Source organism: Mustela erminea, chromosome 13 (genome assembly GCF_009829155.1).
Source record: "Mustela erminea isolate mMusErm1 chromosome 13, mMusErm1.Pri, whole genome shotgun sequence".
In the NCBI taxonomy this organism is placed as follows: domain Eukaryota; kingdom Metazoa; phylum Chordata; class Mammalia; order Carnivora; family Mustelidae; genus Mustela; species Mustela erminea.
In genome coordinates, this window is record NC_045626.1 from 63890520 (window position 1) to 63907611 (window position 17092).

General features: G+C 50.2%; 1 protein-coding gene across 6 annotated transcripts; it reads left to right on the top strand.

Annotated features, from left to right (window-relative positions):
• The first annotated feature begins 1375 nt into the window (after nt 1-1375).
• LOC116571898 lies at nt 1376-15635 on the top strand. Of its 6 annotated transcripts, none has more exons than XM_032310390.1 (7): nt 1376-3626; nt 3797-4134; nt 4300-4423; nt 6624-6838; nt 7480-7550; nt 7802-7906; nt 15408-15635. In XM_032310390.1, the coding sequence occupies exons 1-7, from the start codon at nt 3407-3409 to the stop codon at nt 15580-15582; spliced, it is 1248 nt and encodes a 415-aa protein (XP_032166281.1). In that variant the 5' UTR covers nt 1376-3406; the 3' UTR covers nt 15583-15635. The 6 variants fall into 6 exon arrangements, 5 of the variants coding, with proteins under 5 accessions (XP_032166281.1, XP_032166283.1, XP_032166282.1 ...); XM_032310392.1 differs by having other exon boundaries at nt 3797-4014; XM_032310391.1 differs by having other exon boundaries at nt 3884-4134.
• The last annotated feature ends 1457 nt before the right edge of the window (nt 15636-17092 follow it).

The window sequence follows — 17092 nt, forward strand, 5'->3', positions numbered from 1 at the left end:
TGCTAAGAAGCCGGGGGCCGGGCCCCACCGACTGTCAGCGGGTTAAAGATGGAGCCGGCTAGCGAGAGGGCGCCACGAGGTGCGGGGTCGTCCTGATGGTGACGACGGGGGCGACCAACCGCCAGGACCTTTCTCTCGCTAACCTTCCGCGTCCTGCCCCCGGCCTGGTTTGGAAGGGGAGTCCCGCCGCGTAAGTAGCAGGGTCCGAGGTGGAGGGCACCGGCAGAGCGGCCCTACCGGGCGGGACTGTGCAGAGGGGCGCAGCCCGGACCCCGGGCGCCCTGTCCGTGCAGGGGACTCCAGAAGGGCGGGAAGCCTTCCTTGTTCCTTTGCTTCGCTCTGGGCCGCCAGGCAGAGAATCTTTAGGACTGGAACCCAAGTTGGGGCTAGGGGCCAGGGATGGGGGCCTGAGCCGGCAGGGGCGCGCCGTTCGGAATGGGTCCACCCTCCTCTCGAAGCCGCAGACCGAATGAGGCCGTAGGGTCGTCGGGTTGTACCCACTCTGGCTCCCTGAGGGAGTGGGCTTGGGACTGCGGCGGAGCGCGGGTCCCTCTCCTTTGTGTGTTTGCCCCCTCCCCCGTCCGCTCCCGCTCCTGGGTTGGAGCTACCCCTCCGTCTGGGGTCTCTCCCGCACCGCAATGTGGAGCGTGCTGGGGAGGGTCCAGGACCTTCTGACGACCTCTAGGACCGCAGCCTTGCCGAAACCCTCCCCGCCTTGAGGTCCAGGACTGGGCATCTAGCCCCACCCACCCACCCACCCACGGTTGAGCTTCCCGCTCTGGGCTTATTGGGGACTGTGGGGGGTCCCTCCTGCTGGCCTCAGGTGCTCTGACGAGGTTGCACTACTGTGCTCTGAGAAGCAGTGCAATGATATTGTCAAAGCATCTGGGACCAGCCTTGGGAAACCCCCCTTCCCCACACTATCAACCCCCTCCCCAGGATGGGCCCCTTGGGCCTACAGGACCTCCCCTCCCCCCCATCCCTGGCCTCGCTCCCTTCTCCATGGAAACTTGAGATCCTGGCCAGGCCTGGGCCTCTAGGGTCAGAGGGCACCCTTCCCCCCAGGCCGAAGCCCCACCCCAGTGGGCCTGCATTCCAGGTCTCAGATCCTCACAGACCACCACCGGGAGAGGCGCTGGCAGGCCTGCCTGACACTCTTTCCCTGTTGCACTACTGTGGGCCGCTGGGAAGCAGTGCAATGATGAAAGGGCATCGGTCAGGCCTAGCCCAACACCCATAGCGCCTGAAGGGAGGGAGTTTTGCTGCCTCAGTCCGCTTGCTAGCAGTGAGGAGTAGGTGTGGAACGGGACTGACCCCTCCATCAGAGGACTAGGTGAGTGCAGAGCTGGGGGATCCTCCCACAAATTCTCCTTCTGGGTTATGGCTGGACAGTAGCAGGGGCAGAGGCCCCGGATTCAGAAAAGCTCTGCTTTGAAGATCTTTCCACACCAACTCCCTGGTTAAGACTGGGACTTCAGCTTTGGTCAGGTCCTTGTGGAGAAGTGGAGACCCACTGTGTTGCCTGGCTCAGACCCAGCTCAACTTTGACCATGCACAGGCGGACTACACCCCGCCCTCCTTGAGGGCTTGGGGAAGGTCAGACTCTGGAGAGAACATTCTCCTGGGTTCTTAGCAACAGCACTATGTGGGGTGGGTGGGTGGACTTGGGCCATGAAGCCCCTAGGTGATACCCATCAACCATGCCAGCTTGTTCTCTTACAGGGAGGTATGCTGCCCTGAGACTGCAGGAGGGACCAAGAGGTGCCTGGCATGCCCATCCCAACAGCTACAATTAGGGGGATTGCCAAGGAGCCAGGCCCCAGGTGTGCCTGCAAGGTCACCTCCTCCATCAGGACCTACCGCAATGCAAAAGGCTTTTGTGTGCCCAGGGACAGTCATTCAAGCCTGCCGCCTTTGAGAGGAGGCCTAGGTTTCCAGATGGGCATTTGGGAGTACCCCTCACCCCTGGCTAAGCACATCAAGATGTCAGCTTCACCCCTACCCTGGGGAGAGGGTAAAAGACCGGGCATCCATGGCTGGTGGTGGCCATCCTTATTTCTGTGCAGATTTTGCACGCACTGGCTGGAGACCCTCATACAGATGTCTCTGGCCCCTGCCGGGGGATGCTTGTGAACTCAGGGCTTTGCTCAAATGTTCCCTCCCAGGGAAAGCCTTTCTTGGGCTCCACAGCATCCAGTATCCCTCCAGCAGAGCCTGCTAGATTGAAATTTCTCATTGTGGCTGAAGTCCTCATCAGACTGGGAGCCCTGAGGGCAGGGACAATGTCCCTTTTTATATCTCTCTGGGCAGTGCCTGGCACAGAGGAGGGGACCAATACAACTTAAAAAAAAAAAAAAAGTACGTGAAGTGTGAAGTATTATTAGCATTAACATGGTGGGGGGACTAATTAGGAGTCTGCTTGACCCCTCAGAGGTTACTTGTGCTGTATATAAAAAGGCACATATATTTCAAAGTCTTTAAGTCACACGGCATCAGGAAGTACAATGAAGATTTGAACCCATGTGTATCATATCTGTTTGCGCCCCTAGGCTAAAGTTTTTTTCCTCTTTGGTTGTTTCCTCCTTGGTTGCTCTCTGACCTCAAAGTGGGAGGAAGTGAGGGCCATCTCCTATGTCGGGGACAACAGAACCTAGAGGGTGGTGGTTTGGTAGTGGGGGGTGAAAATTTTCTTTAGACTTCTCAGATACACTCCATGGATCTCAGGTTGATGGGGGTGAAGGGGTTTGGAAGGTGACAGAGAGGAAGCGATCCAGGATGGACCCCCTTATCAGTGTGGCTGCGGTGGATGGTGGTGACATCGCCGACCTAGTAGGAGAGGGAGGAGAGAAGCCGGTTTGGGGTTGGGAGGGAAGAAGCTGTATGCCAAAGTGGGTGTATGTTCAGCATGAGACGCCCAAGAAACGTCTCCAGCCAAAACTGGGATGTGGTTTTGGAATTCAAGGGAGGTCTAAGCCTGAGACGCCGGTTAGAGTTAAGTCAGCTTCGAATTGGGACCAAAAAGTGGAGTAGGATCGACCCAGCTGGTACCGCGAGGATGGGACCTTCTCAAATGCGTCAGGAGCAGCTGGAGATGCTGGTGAAGAGGCAACTGCGAGTACAGAGTAAACGAGTGGTTATACAGGGGAAGAGAAAAGACAGAAGCTGGGGAGGGCTGGGTTTAATGCTGGAGAGTAAATCAGGAGAAGGAGAGTGAAGTCTGAGTAGAAGAGTTAGGGACTGAGTGAAGAAGCCCTTGGGGTGTTGTCTACAGACCTCAAGGAGGGAGAGCGAGCAGGCGGAATGGGGAGGGGGGAGAGCCTTAAAGTTTGAAGAGTATGGCTGCTGGCCATGTTCCTAGCGCGGCCACCGCCAGCTCCCGGATCAAGGTCTGCAACACACCAGAGGGATGCGGCCTCCGCGGAGCGCGGCGGCGTTTGCCCCGTCGAAGGTTTCAGAGCGCATGCCCAGAGCGGGGGTGGGGGGCATTGTCACGTGCGGCCGCCTTCAGCCGATTGGCCCCTCCGCTCGCCAGCTCCGGGGGTGGGATTGGCTAGAGCGGTCGGGGCGGTGGCGGCTGCACGCGGAGGGAGGCTGCGTCCGAGCGGCGGCTGTGGGGCAGCGAGCAGGTGAGTCCCCTGCGGTCCCCGCCCCGACGGGCCCCCGCCGCCCACAGCGACCCGATCCCTGCCCCTTGGACCTGCCCTTTTTCCCCAACGGTCGGAGGCGAGCTGGGGTGCGGGGGGTCGCCGCGTTTGGAGGCTCGGTGGCCCCGCCCCGACGGCCGCTCCGCCCCCAGGCCGCCCGGGCCGCCTGCAGCCCCTCTGGGATGGAGGTCCTGGACGAGTTCGACAGCGAGTTACCCCAGAGTGTGACCTTCTGCCAGCTCATCTCCGAGGAGGACTTCGAGAGGCAGGCGGCCACCTACACGGAGCGCTCGCTGCGCCGCCTCTTCCGCAGCATCGACCGCAACCCCGCGCTGGCCGAGAGGGTGGTGCGCAAGGGCAAGCTGGCCGAGTACGAGGGGCGCGGGCTCCTCTCCTTCCTCTGGGTGCGAGCCGGCGGGGCTGCAAGGGGGGAGGCGGGGTGGTGACCACGAGGGCGGGTGCTCGCACCGCTCCTGCTCCTCTTCCGAGGGTAGGTGATTGGGGGTGGGTTGGGTTGGGGTGGGAGCCCTCGGGCCTAGCTGAAACTACAGGGTGGGGTTCTTCCTGAAGCCCAGGCTGCCCAGCTTGGGGAGTGCAGCCGGCAGGCGGCTCACCTGTCTGGCCTGCTCCTGCTCTGCCTCTCCGTTTGTCGTAGGCCAAGTTCTTCTGCGCAGTTCAAGGGGAGCTGAATTGTTGCAACAGCATGGGTACCCTGGAGATGCACCAGCGCCTAGAGCAGCTGAAGAGGGGGATCCACCGCGTGCACCTCTACTCCCAGGGTGAGGTTCAGCCCCTGCCAGACTTCAGTAACCCAGGAAACCTGACTCAGGTTCCCTTATCCCTGGTTCTCTGCTTGGTACTTTTTTTTTTTTTTTAAATTTGGTGTTAATTTTTGAAGTATTAGGAAAACGAACATATACAAAACTGGAGACCACAGGGAACACTCAGGGACCAGCCACCCTTCAGCTTCAGCAAGTATCCCCATCTTGCCATGCTTGCTTTGGGCTCTGTTCCCCCCCTTTTTCTGGAGCGTTTTGGGAGAAATCTCAGACATTATTGTAATCTTGGATCCTTTAGCGTGCTTTTTGATATGTTAAAAGACATTTTATAATTACGATGTTACCTAGATGTTGACAATTTCTTTTTTTTTTTTTTAAGATTTATTTATTTATGTATTTGATGGAGAGAGCACACGCTTGCAGGAGCAGGGGGAGGGGCAGAGGAAGAAGGAAAGGCAGTCTCCCCATGGAGCAGGGAGCCTGATATGGGGCTCCATCCCTGGACCCTGAGATCACTACCCCAGCTGAAGGCAGATGCTTAACCGACTGAGCCACCCGGGCACCCAACAACAATTTCTTAATATTAGCTGATACTTAATATTTGGGTGTTAGGTCCTTTGAGGTTCCTTTTCACTAGGATGGCCATGTACTTCGTGTCCATGTTGGCACACTTGTGAGGGTGAAATGAAAGGGGGTCACACTAGTGACCACATAGGGATGCCAAGTGAGGGATGGCCATGTCTGTTGGAGTCCGTTTGAAGTGGGATGCTCTCCCCTTACTCTCCCCATGCCATCAACTTGAAGAACTGTGTTGTCCTTTGGGACATTGCGCTCACTGGATTTATATCTGTTGTTAGGGTCCCCTGGTGTCATTTGTCTTGTCCCCTTCTCCCTGTATTTCTTGGGCATTTGCTCTAAAACCTTGATCAGATGCAGTTTCAGTTCTTGTGGTGCATTTGCCCTCAGTGATACACTAGCTAGTGGTGGAGTGGCTTTCTTCATTGTATCAGGAGGCCCAGCTTACCTGGATCTTTCACTTTCCATGATGCTCAGTGTGAGTGCTCCACATTTCATCTGATGGGCCCACAGGATGTGTAAGCTCTCACACAGCCTCCCGAGGAAGTGTCCATGCTATTAAACTCATTTTACAGATGAGAACATAGAGGCCCAGGGAGGTTAGCGAACATTGTGACAACAGTGTCACATAGTAAGTAGTAGAGTCTAGAGTGGAATTCAGGTATGGGTTGCTCTAGGGCTTGGGCTCTTTGCCTCCAGGTTAGTGCTCACGGTGGTAGTGATCATCATTCTAGATGAGCCCTTTCTTTCTTTTTTTTTTCCCCCCCAAGATTTTATTTATTTATTTATTTATAAATAAATAAATATATAAAGAGAGGCAGGCAGAGAGAGGGGAAGGGAAGCAGGCTCCCTGCTGAGCAAAGAGCCCATTGCAGGGCTCGATCCCAGGACCCTGGGACCATGACCTGAGCTGAAGGCAGAGGCTTTAACCCACTGAGCCACCCAGACGCCCCTAGATGAGCCCTTTCACTGAGCTGTATGAGGCACTTGTTCATACTTGCTGGTGTCCAGTAGAAATACTCAGACTCACAGAATATAGGAAGAAAACCTAACGTGGAAATAGTAGAGGGGGCGGGCCCCAGAGTCCTGTTACTCAAAGACTTTCTCCCTGAGCCCACTTCTACAGAAGGATTTCCTTACAGAGGAGAGGGCCTTTGCACACCCCCAGGATGGCCCTGGTGCTGGGTGTAGCTGGTGAACTCACCTTCCAGGGCCTGGATACCTCCTGGGTAAATCAGGAGCTTTCCACAAGGTTTGGGGGAGGCAGCAGACTGACCTGCTTGGGACAAGCCCAGCCTTCCTAGAGGGCAGTACTCTGTTCTATCCCCTCAGACTCTGGCCTTGAAATCAGCCCATCAGGGTGTGGGTCTTGCCTGGGCTTTGTACAGTGGGAGCTTCCAGTTCTGCTTGTGTGAGAGAGACAGACAAAAATACCCTTTCCTTGTGGGGTTATCTGTGGGTCAGTGGGATGGTATATGTTGGTTCTTGTCAGCAGTGGCTCTGGATGTTCTTACATGGTGCCCTTTGTGGGAGGAAGCTTGTGAAGAGCCTACACCATTGTTCAACCTCTGCTCTGCCCTGCTCTGGCCACGGCGGAGGTCCTCATTGGTCCCTTTTGTTACAGATGCCAAGAAGAAGAGAAGAAAGCCAAAACTGAAGAAACCAGAACCCATCCTCTTGAGAGACCGATCAACCTCCCCATGCCTGCCACCAGCCCTGCTGTCACCTCCCCCACTGCCGTCACCCGCCACCACCATGGCCTCCGTGGTGGCCCCATCGCCTCCCGTCTACACTATGCCTAGGGTCTTTGGTCCTTTCCCTCCACTGCCCACCAAGTCGGTCAGTGAGCTCATCCCTCATTCTGTGTGGCCCTGGGAGAGGCAGCCTCCGCCCCTGTGCTCAGAGCCAACTCCGAGGCTCTCCTGGGCCCACGGCAGTGACTGTCAGAACTTTGTTTTTAAGCGGCACAATGCTGTCTGGAGGCTAAATTTTGGGTAGAATGTTGATAGATAAAGCAGAGAAAAGGGGTCTGGTCCAGTTGAAGGGTTGGAGGCATGGAGTTTTACCTGCTGAACAAGGCAGCTGCCATGGGGCAGAATCTTGGGGGGCCTAAAGGACAGGTGGAGAACCATGGCTGCCACACCCCCAACATCTCCAGCCTCACGCCTGTCCCACTTCATGGCTGGTGTTCTCCTTCCCACTCTCTTTAAGTGCCTCTGCAGTGCCTTCCTAACCACTGCCCTCTCCTGGCCCCTGCATATCTCTCACTCTCAAGCCAGGCAGCCTCCTCATCCTCTCTCCGTTCCCAGCTCCCCCATCCTGTCCCTCTTAACACCAAGCTTGAGGTGGGCACTAAGGAGGACCCCGATGCACTTGCTGAATGAGTGACAGTCACATCGTTTCTCTAGTTCTTGTATAAGGTGTTTTTCTTCCCCATGAAGCCCCCAAACTTATCCTAAGATTTCCCTTATTTCCTGCAGATGGAGAAGTTGGAGGTTGCAAGGTCAGAAGTGAAACTGAACTGGGCTGGCCTATCATCGAACCCAAAGAGGTGGAAGGAATGGATTCTAGGCTCAGGGCAAATGAAAAGAGCATTTTAGGGAGCACGTTGTGGGCCGTGCTTGGCTCCCATTTTTCCCTACCTTGTTCATCCTCACCACAGTCCTGAGGAGGAGTTATCCCCATTTTATAGGGACGGGGTCAAGGCTCATAGAGGTCTGCTCTGCGCCCGGGAGTCCCTGTGGGAGGGCCTGCCCAGGAGGAGTCCAGAGCTGATGCTCCCCTCCTCACCCTGCCTTGCAGACATATGGTTGATCTGACCCCCTTGGTCCTCAATCCCGGAGGCTTCCATTTCTCGTACCTGGCTGGAAACAGTGCGCACAAGCTCCACTGCCCTGGCTTCCCCTGGTAAGCGTGCCTCTGAGCCTCTCTGGGGTGGGATGGCATCATGGCAGTGTACATGAGAGCCAAAAAACATTCTGCGTGGTGGCCCTTCGCATTTCCTGAAAGGGCCCTAATGTAATCGGGTGCTGGAAAAGTCACTCCCCCTTCCTAGAGTGTGTAAATGCTGAGAACGGGCAACAAGGAGCTCAAAGATGCACCAGAAAGGGAACGATTCCATCGACTGTGGGTAGCCCTAAGGTTTACGCAAAGCAGGGGTTTACCGAATATGTGGTTTGTTTGTTTGTTTTAATCACCTGTTTTCGACATTTATGGTGGTGGTGAGTATTTCCCATGGCATTCCGTGGAGTGTTATTTCAAAGTATGTACGTAGATTGGCTCCTTCATTGCATCAGATGATTTTTTTTTTAATAGCTATTTTTTAGAGGAGTTCTATATTCACAGCCAACTGGAAAAGTGCTGAGAGTTCTCAGATCCCCCTCCCCCTACTCAGGCACAGACCTCCCCCCCTCCCCCGGACTATCAACATCTCCTACCTTACAACTGATGAACCTACATTGACACATCATCACCCAGAGTCCATATGTTTGGGCTCACTCTTGGTGTTGTATGTTCTATGGGTTTGGACAAATGTATACTGACAGGTGTCCCCTATCATAGTGTCCTGCAGAATAGCTTGCTTGCCTTCAAAGTCCTCCAGGCTCCAGCCGTTCTTCCCTCCCTCCCCCTTAACCGCTGACTACCACTGATCTTTTTACTGTCTCCATGATTTTACCTTTGCCAGGATATTACATACTTGGAATCGTACAGTATATAGCCATTCCAGATGGGTTTCTTTCATGTACGGTTCCTCCATGTCTTCTCGTGGCTGGCTCGTTCCTTTTCGGCACTGAATAACTGGGTACACTAGTTTATCCATCCAGCTGCTGGAGGACATCTTGGTTGCTTCCAAGTTTTGGTATGGACAAAAGTTTTCAACTCTCTTACCAAGGAGCAGGATGGCCAGAGCACATGGTGATCATATGTTTCATTTCATTTTATTTTATTTTATTTTATTTTTAAGATTTTATTTATTTATTTGACAGAGAGAGATCACAAGTAGGCAGAGAAGCAGGCAGAGAGAGAGGAAGGGAAGCAGGCTCCCTGCTGAGCAGAGAGCCCGATGCGGGACTCGATCCCAGGACCCTGAGATCATGACCTGAGCCGAAGGCAGTGGCTTAACCCACTGAGCCACCCAGGCGCCCCATATGTTTCATTTTAAAGAAACGACTGAAGTGGTTGTGCCATTATGGATTCCCGCTAGCAGTGAGTGAGAACACAAAAAATGACTTACCATGTAAGAAACTTGCATAGTTCTGTAGAGATGATTCTATTTTTTTTTTAAGATTTTATTTATTTATTTGAAAGAGAGAGACCACAAGGAGGCAGAGAGAGAGTAGGGAAGCAGGCTTCCTGCTGTCATTTTAAAGAAACGACTGAAGTGGTTGTACCATTATGGATTCCCACTAGCAGTGAGTGAGAATGCAAATGACTTATCATGTGAGAAACCTGCACAGTTCTGTAGAGATGATTCTATTTTTTTTTTTATTTATTTATTTGAAAGAGACCACAACAGGCAGATAGTGGGGAAGTAGGCTCCCTGCTGAGCTGAGAGCCCGATGCGGGGCTCGATCCCAGGACCCTGAGATCAAGACCTGAGCCAAAGGCAGAGGCTTTAACCCACTGAGCCACCCAGGTGCCCCAGAGATGATTCTAAATTTAGTTGATGGAATGTTTATTCACGTAGACACCCAAAGTGTAAACAAACCTTTAAATATGTTTTTGGTTTCCTTAGTAATGAAAGATGTACATGTTGAGGTTGCTAGGATGTGTGTTCTCTGCCTATCAAAAAGCCCCAGGTAGGGGCGCCTGGGTGGCTCAGTGGGTTGAGGCCTCTGCCTTCAGCTCAGGTCATGGTCCCAGAGTCCTAGGATCAAGCCCCGCATCGGGCTCTCTGCTTGGTGGGGAGCCTGCTTCCTCCTCTCTCTCTCTCTGCCTGCTTCTCCACCTACTTGTGACTTTCGTCTGTCAAATGAATAAATAAAATCTTAAAAAAAAAAAAAAAGCCGCAGGTAGGGACTCGTGGGTGGCTCAGTGAGTTGTGTGTCTGCCTTCGGCTCAGGTTATGATCTCAGGGCCCTGGGATCAAGTCCCATATTGGACTCCTTGCTCAGCAGGGAGCCTGCTTCTGCCTCTGCCTGCTGTTCTCCCTCTTGCTCTCTCTGTCTAAAAGATAAGTAAATAAAATCTTAAAAAAAGAAAAAAAAAAAAAAAACCCAAGTGAAGAGAATCCAGTGCTGTAAGGGCTTTAGGAAGAGAATCATTTTTGTTGTGAAAATACTATATACTGGCTTTTTCCTGTTAAAAGGTCTTTGAGATAATTTGCCTAGTATATATGAATTCACCCATTTAAAATGTACACTTTAGTGGCCTTTTCTGTATTCACATTTGTGCAAACATGCCCACTGTCCAATTTTAGAACATTTCCATCATGTCCAAAAGAAGGGAGTGAAAAGACAACCCATAGAATGGGAGAAAAGATTTGTAAATCAACAATAAAAAACCCATTCCAGAAAATGGGCAAAGGACTCAAATAGACATTTCTTTTTTTTTTTATTTTTTTTTTTATTTTTTTTTTTTTTAAAGATTTTATTTATTTATTTGACAGAGAGAAATTACAAGTACACTGAGAGGCAGGCAGAGAGAGAGAAGGAAGCAGGCTCCCCGCTGAGCAGAGAGCCCGATGCGGGACTCGATCCCAGGACCCTGAGATCATGACCTGAGCCGAAGGCAGCGGCTTAACCCACTGAGCCACCCAGGCGCCCCTCAAATAGACATTTCTTCAAGGAAGACATACAAATGGCCAATAAACCCAGGAAAAGATGCTCCCCATCACTAGACATCAGGGAAATGCAAATGAACACAGTGAAATACCACATCCCACCCCCCAGGATGGCTCTTAACATCAATGGCATGTTGATGAGCATGGGGAGAAATTGGAACTCTAGCATGTGACTGGTGGGAATGTAAAATGGGGCAGCCACCATGGCAAAAAGGCATGGTGGTTCCCCAAAATGTTGCGCGTAGGATTGCCATATGACCCAGTAATTCCACTCCCAGGTATATGGCTGAAAGAAGTCAAGTAGAGAGACTCAGATGCTTGCCCATGAATCTCCGTAGCACCAGCATCACAGTGGCCAAAACGAGGAGTCAACCCAAGTGTATCTGAGATGAACAAAATGTGATCTAGCCATATAACAGAATGTTGAAACAAGTGAAAGAAGCCAGCACGAGAGGACAAATTACTGTATGGTTCCAGAGTCCTCAAGACAAAGTAGATGAGAGGTTACCAAGAACTGGGAGAAGGAAGTGGGTTGTTGCTTAATTGGTATGGTTTCTGTTTGGGAGGATGAAAAAGTTCTGGAAATAGTGGTGATGGTCACAGGACATTGTGAATGTATCTAATGGCACTGAATTGTACACACAGAAATTGTTAAAATGATAAATTTTTATGTATATTTTACTACAATAGAAAACAAACAAGAAACCCTAGCACCACTTAGCTGTCACCACCCCAGTTCCTCCATCTCCTGGCCCTAGGCAGCCATTAACCTACTCTCTGTGGATTTGTCTGTTCTGGACATTTTATATAAATGAAACCATACAATAACACGCTCTTTCGCGACTGGCTTCTTTGATTTAGCATAACGTTTGCAAGGTTCATCCATGTCAAAGCATGTGTTAGCTACGAATTTCCTGTTTGTATGTTTGTTTGAGTTGGCAGAATAATTTATTTTTAGTTATTTATTTTTAAAGATTATATTTATTTTGGAGCGAGAGTGAGTGCATGCATGCGAGTGGTAGTGGGAGGGAAGGGAGAGGGAGAGGGAGAGAGAATCTCAAGCAGACTCTATACTGAGCGTGGAGCCTGACGCAGGGCTTGATCTCAAAAGGCTGAGGTTATGATCTGAGCTGAAACCAAGAGTTGGATGTTTAACTGGCTGACCCACCCAGGCACCCTTGGGGATAATTTATTTTTTATTTTTTGTATTTTTTGTATTTAGGGGTGCCTGGGTGGCTCAGTTGTTTGGGCAACTGCCTTTGGCTCGGGACGTGATCCTGGCATCCTGGGATCGAGCCCCATGTTGGGCTCCTTGCTTGGGGTTGAGCCTGCTTCTCCCTCTCCATCTGCCTGCTACTCCACCAGCGTGTGCACTCTCTCTCTCTCTCTGTGTCAAATAACTAAATAAAATTTTTTTAAAATTTAAAAATTTTTATGTAGGGGCACTTGAGTGGCTCAGTGGGTTGTTTCTGACTTCAGCTCGAGTCATGATCTCGGGGTCCTGCGATTGAGCCCCATATCGGGCTCTCTGCTCAGCGGGAGCCTGCTTCCCCCTCTCTCTCTGCCTGCCTCTCTGCCTACTTGTGATCTCTCTCTGTCAAATAAATAAAATATTTAAAATTTTTTAAATTTAAATTTGAGTTAACATACGAATTTCCTGTTTCTTAAATGTCTTTTTTAAGACAAATTTTTGTTTTTTTAAGATTTTATTTATTTATTTGACAGAGAGAGAGAGAGACATCACAAATAGGCAGAGAGGCAGGCAGAGAGAGGGGGATGCAGGCTCCTTGCTGAGCAGAGAAGCCTGATGCAGGCCTCGATTCCAGGACCCTGAGATCATGACCTGAGCCGAAGGCAGAGGCTTAACCCACTGAGCCACCCAGGCACCCAAGACAAATCTTTTTTAGAGCAGTTTCAGGTTCACGGCAAAACTGATAGGAAAGTACCGAGAGTTCCCATGTGCCCCCTGCCCCCAGTATGTGCACAGCTGCCCTCATGAACAACATCGGCTCCAGAGTGATGTGTGTGGTAACAACGGAAGAGCCTGCACTGACATCATTATCACCCAAAAGTCATAGTTTCCATCCGGGTTCCCTTTTGGTGCTGTACCTTCTATGGGTTGACTTTCTTCTTATGGTGGAATGGTATTCCATTGTATGGCTCTAATACCGCGTTTTCTCTATCTGTCCGTGAGCTGATGGACATTGGGGTTGTTTCCATTTTTTGGCTCTTGTGAATAATACTGTTAGGAACAACTGTGGCCAAGTGTCTGTGAGGACATGGTTGTCCGTTTTCTTGGGTATACCCATAAGAGTGGAATTGCTGGGTCATATGGTAAGTCTGTATCTTGAGCAGCTGCCAAAGACACAAGGCCCTTATCAGACATAGGATCTGCAAATGTTTCCTCCCACTATGTGGGTTGTCTTCCCACTTTCTCGGTGGTGTCTTTTGAAGCACAAAAGTGTAAGCTTAGTCCTTTCAAAAGGCAGTTTATCAGAACATCAGGACCCACAGATGTTTTTAAATTCTTTGTTGTTTTAAGATTTTATTTATTTGAGAGAGAGAAAGCACAAGCAGGGGGAGTGGCAGAGAGAGAGAGAGAAGCAGGCTTCCCGCTGAGCAGGGAGCCCGACATAGGGCTCCATCCCAGGACACCAGGATCATGACCAGGATCATGACCTGAGTTAAAGGCAGACGCTTAACCAGCTGAGCTATCCAGGCATCCCTGCTCTGGTATTTTCAGTCCTGGAAGCTGGCCTCAAGGAGATAATGAAGGGAAAGAAAAAAGCGATTGTGTACCAAAATGTCTGGGGCAGTGTCATGTAAAAGAAAAACTGGAAACAGCTTAAATGTGCATTCACTGAATTATGGAATATTATGCAGACATAAAATTATAAACCTGATCATGTAGATTCATGAATTATGTCTAAGTGGAAGGAGTAGGCTATGCAGTCAGATCAGAAGTAGGTGGGATGAAGGGATAGGAAGGGGACTGACAGCTGGGTGACAGAGAAGGGGTTGTCAGCAAACACGCACAGTGTTGTCATGAAGCAACCTGTAAAAGTGAGGCGTTGGCCTTACCAGATCCTCACAGAATTATGGGGCCATGCACTGGGGCTGGATGCTATCAGGGCATTGCTATCAAGATACCTTCTAAATTTCTCTAGGCATCATTTTATAAAGGTGTGATTCAGTTAGACAATGTCATTTTTTTTTTTTTTTTATCTTGCCTTTGTCACTCATCGTTAAGGCCATGGGGACAGGTCTACTTCTTCATGTTTTTTTTTTTTTAATTTTTAATTTTTTATAAACATATATTTTTATCCCCAGGGGTACAGGTCTGTGAATCGCCAGGTTTACACACTTCACAGCACTCCATAGCACATACCCTCCCCAATGTCCATAACCCCACCCCCCCCTTCATGGTCTTTTGAAGTCAAGCTTCACTGGCTGTATGATACCCTTTGTCTATAGTGCAGTCCCTTACTTAACTCCACTTGGGGCTTCCATGAACACACGAAGTATTTCTGGTTCCTTTTCCACGAGGATTAAATTTTATGTGCTAAACCATTCCTGAATTTCAGATGATTTTCCTGAAGCAGAATTATAAGGGAAATGGTATGAACAGTTTTCAAAAGCCTTTTTTTTTTTTTTTTTCCAGACTCTAAAACAATACATATTTACTGTGGACAATCTGAAAACCACACACAAAGGAGAAGAAAAACCATACCAAACCACCCCTATTCCTACTGCCAGAAATAACCAGCACTAGCATAGAATATCTTTTCCCTGTGGAGATGCATATCTATACACGTCTGGTAGTCTGTTACCTCATTGGGGCTGTCCTGTTGGGCAGTTTCATAGCCAGCTGTGGAATGTGTTTCTTCTCATGTCCTTAGAAATAGACTTATATTAACCAAAAATAAATGCACAGTGCTCCATTGTATGGATGGAAGATTTTCTCAACTGTTCTTGCTTGTTGAAACATTGCCCCGATGGGGACAATTTTAGGCTCTTGTTACATACTGCTTTCTGAGTGAGCTGTGTTCTCCTGATGCTGTCATCAAAACTGGGGTATTTTTAATTGGCTTTAAAAAGTTTACAAAAGCAGGACACGTTCTATGGGGAAAAGTTTGTAATAGAGAAATGAGTATGTAAAATATAAGAGGCCCCTGCTCAGAGTCCCACTGACAAGAGTTTCACGTGTACCCTTCTAACACACACACACACAAATACACTGGTTAATTTTGTAACCAACACATGGATTATATTGCATGTACTTCCCAGCAGCTGGCATTTTTCCACTACCGTATCACTGGGGCATCATTACTTGCTGGGGTCTCCAGACCTACCTCAGTCCTTCCAACAGCTGCAGAACAGCCTGCCACATGGCAGCCATGGTTCCTTTAGCCATTCCCAGATGAATGTTTAGGTGGTTTCCAGGTTTTCACAATCACAAACATTGCTGCGGTGAACAGCCTGAACAACCATCCGTGGGAGAGAGTTCTGGAAGTAGAAATGCCCTGAGAGCCATGCCATAGCCTCTGGTTTTGTTATGTGTACTTCTGGTGGCTCTTTGTGCCAGTATCCCACCTCATGGACATGTCTTGGCTATCTCCTTCACAGGACCTCGGCTTGTAGTGGCTCCCCCAAGACCGAAGAGACACCACTCTCTCCTGTGAAGGCCTCCATCTTCACCCCGCCTGTCTTGCTCAAGTTCCAGCCTGTGCCAAGACCCATGGATGACTCTGAGAACGACCCCAGCAGCACAGAGTCTGTGCCTCCCAAGAGGGGCCCATAACCTCTTCCCTACAGACCATGGCTAGAGGAGTGAATAAAGTTCCTGTGGAGGTGCTTGCTTGTGCTGGGCTCCCTAGAAGCTGTACAGTCCCATGGGCTTCCTTCAGTTGGAAGAGGTGGTCAGGGTGGTGCAAGCCTGAGGCCCCGGGGGCCTGAGCTTGCATCCGGTAATTGGTCAAGTTGGTGGTAGTGTGTAGTCCCCTTGCTTGCACTCTCATATGGGAATTGAGCCACGGTACTTTTTTTTTTTTTTTTAAGATTTTTTTAAAATTTGAGAGCATGAGGGGACGAGAGGGAGAAGCAGGCTCCCCGTTAAGCAGGGAGCCCTATGTGGGGCTCAATCCCAGGACCCTGGGTCATGACCTGAACTCAAGTCAGACTCTTGACTGAGCCACCCAGGCACCCCAGCCATGGCGCTTTGAAAGAAATGAGTGATGAGACAGGGCTGTCCTTCCCTACAGTGACTCTGGCCCCTTTGGGTCTCGCTTGACCCCACTGAGTAGGAAGTCTATCATTTTTCCCTATACTTGGCCTCTAAACTCAAACCTTATCCAGGTGTGGGTTTAAAAACAGTGATCTGTTCCCTCTCTTGAGGAAAATAAGCTGGTGTATAAGTTTCCAACTTGGTACCTCCCTAAGGAATTTCAGAGACAGTGACTCCCTTCACACAGTAACCTGAGAATCCAACCTGCATGTGAGATATGAGTCCTCACTAAATGCTTGGTGACTGCTGGACATTACAGATAATCACTGAACCCTTGTGTATGCCCCACATCTTGCTTGGGACTGGAGATAATAAGCCAAGTTGTTGGGGGTCCCTGCTCTTAAGGAGCTTACATCCTGTCCTCCTGTGTGTGTCTGTATATGTGTAACCAGTGCAGAGATCTAATTAATTGTAAGTCCTGTGGGAGCTGAGTTGGACATGTATGCAGTGGGCTGTCAGGGAGGGCGTCTCTGAGGAGATGACATTTATATTGAGACCTAGAAAATGAGAAGGAGGCAGCCATGAGATGAGAAAGGCCAAGGAAGCTGGCTTTGGGTGACTGGCTGGTGGTACAGTTGAGTAGGGGAAAGAAGGGGGATGGAGAATTCTGTTTTGACCAGACGTGTTAAATTTGAGATCAGGGGTATCTAAGTAGACTAGATCAGGAATCTGGAGTGTTGGCCGTCTAATGATGAGAATCAAGGGATACAAGTAATACTTAAAGACAGGAGCCTCCGTAAGATCATCCAGTGCGTGGGTGTAGATGGAGGCCCAGGGCTTAGGCTGGAGCACATGAACATAGTGATTTGGTCAAGGGAAGGGTCCATAGGGGTAGAGATTGCGTGAGAGCTTTAGATTTTTGGACTTAATGGCTACTTGTCCCTAATTCGCCCAGAAGAGGGGCCTGGAGTCGGTGGGGACTGAATAGGGGGAGCAGAACGGGCACACAGCGAACGCGGACGTGCCTTTGGACTTGTCTGCGGTGAAAGGAAACAGATGAGCCCGAGGCTGGTGGGACTTAAGGTGC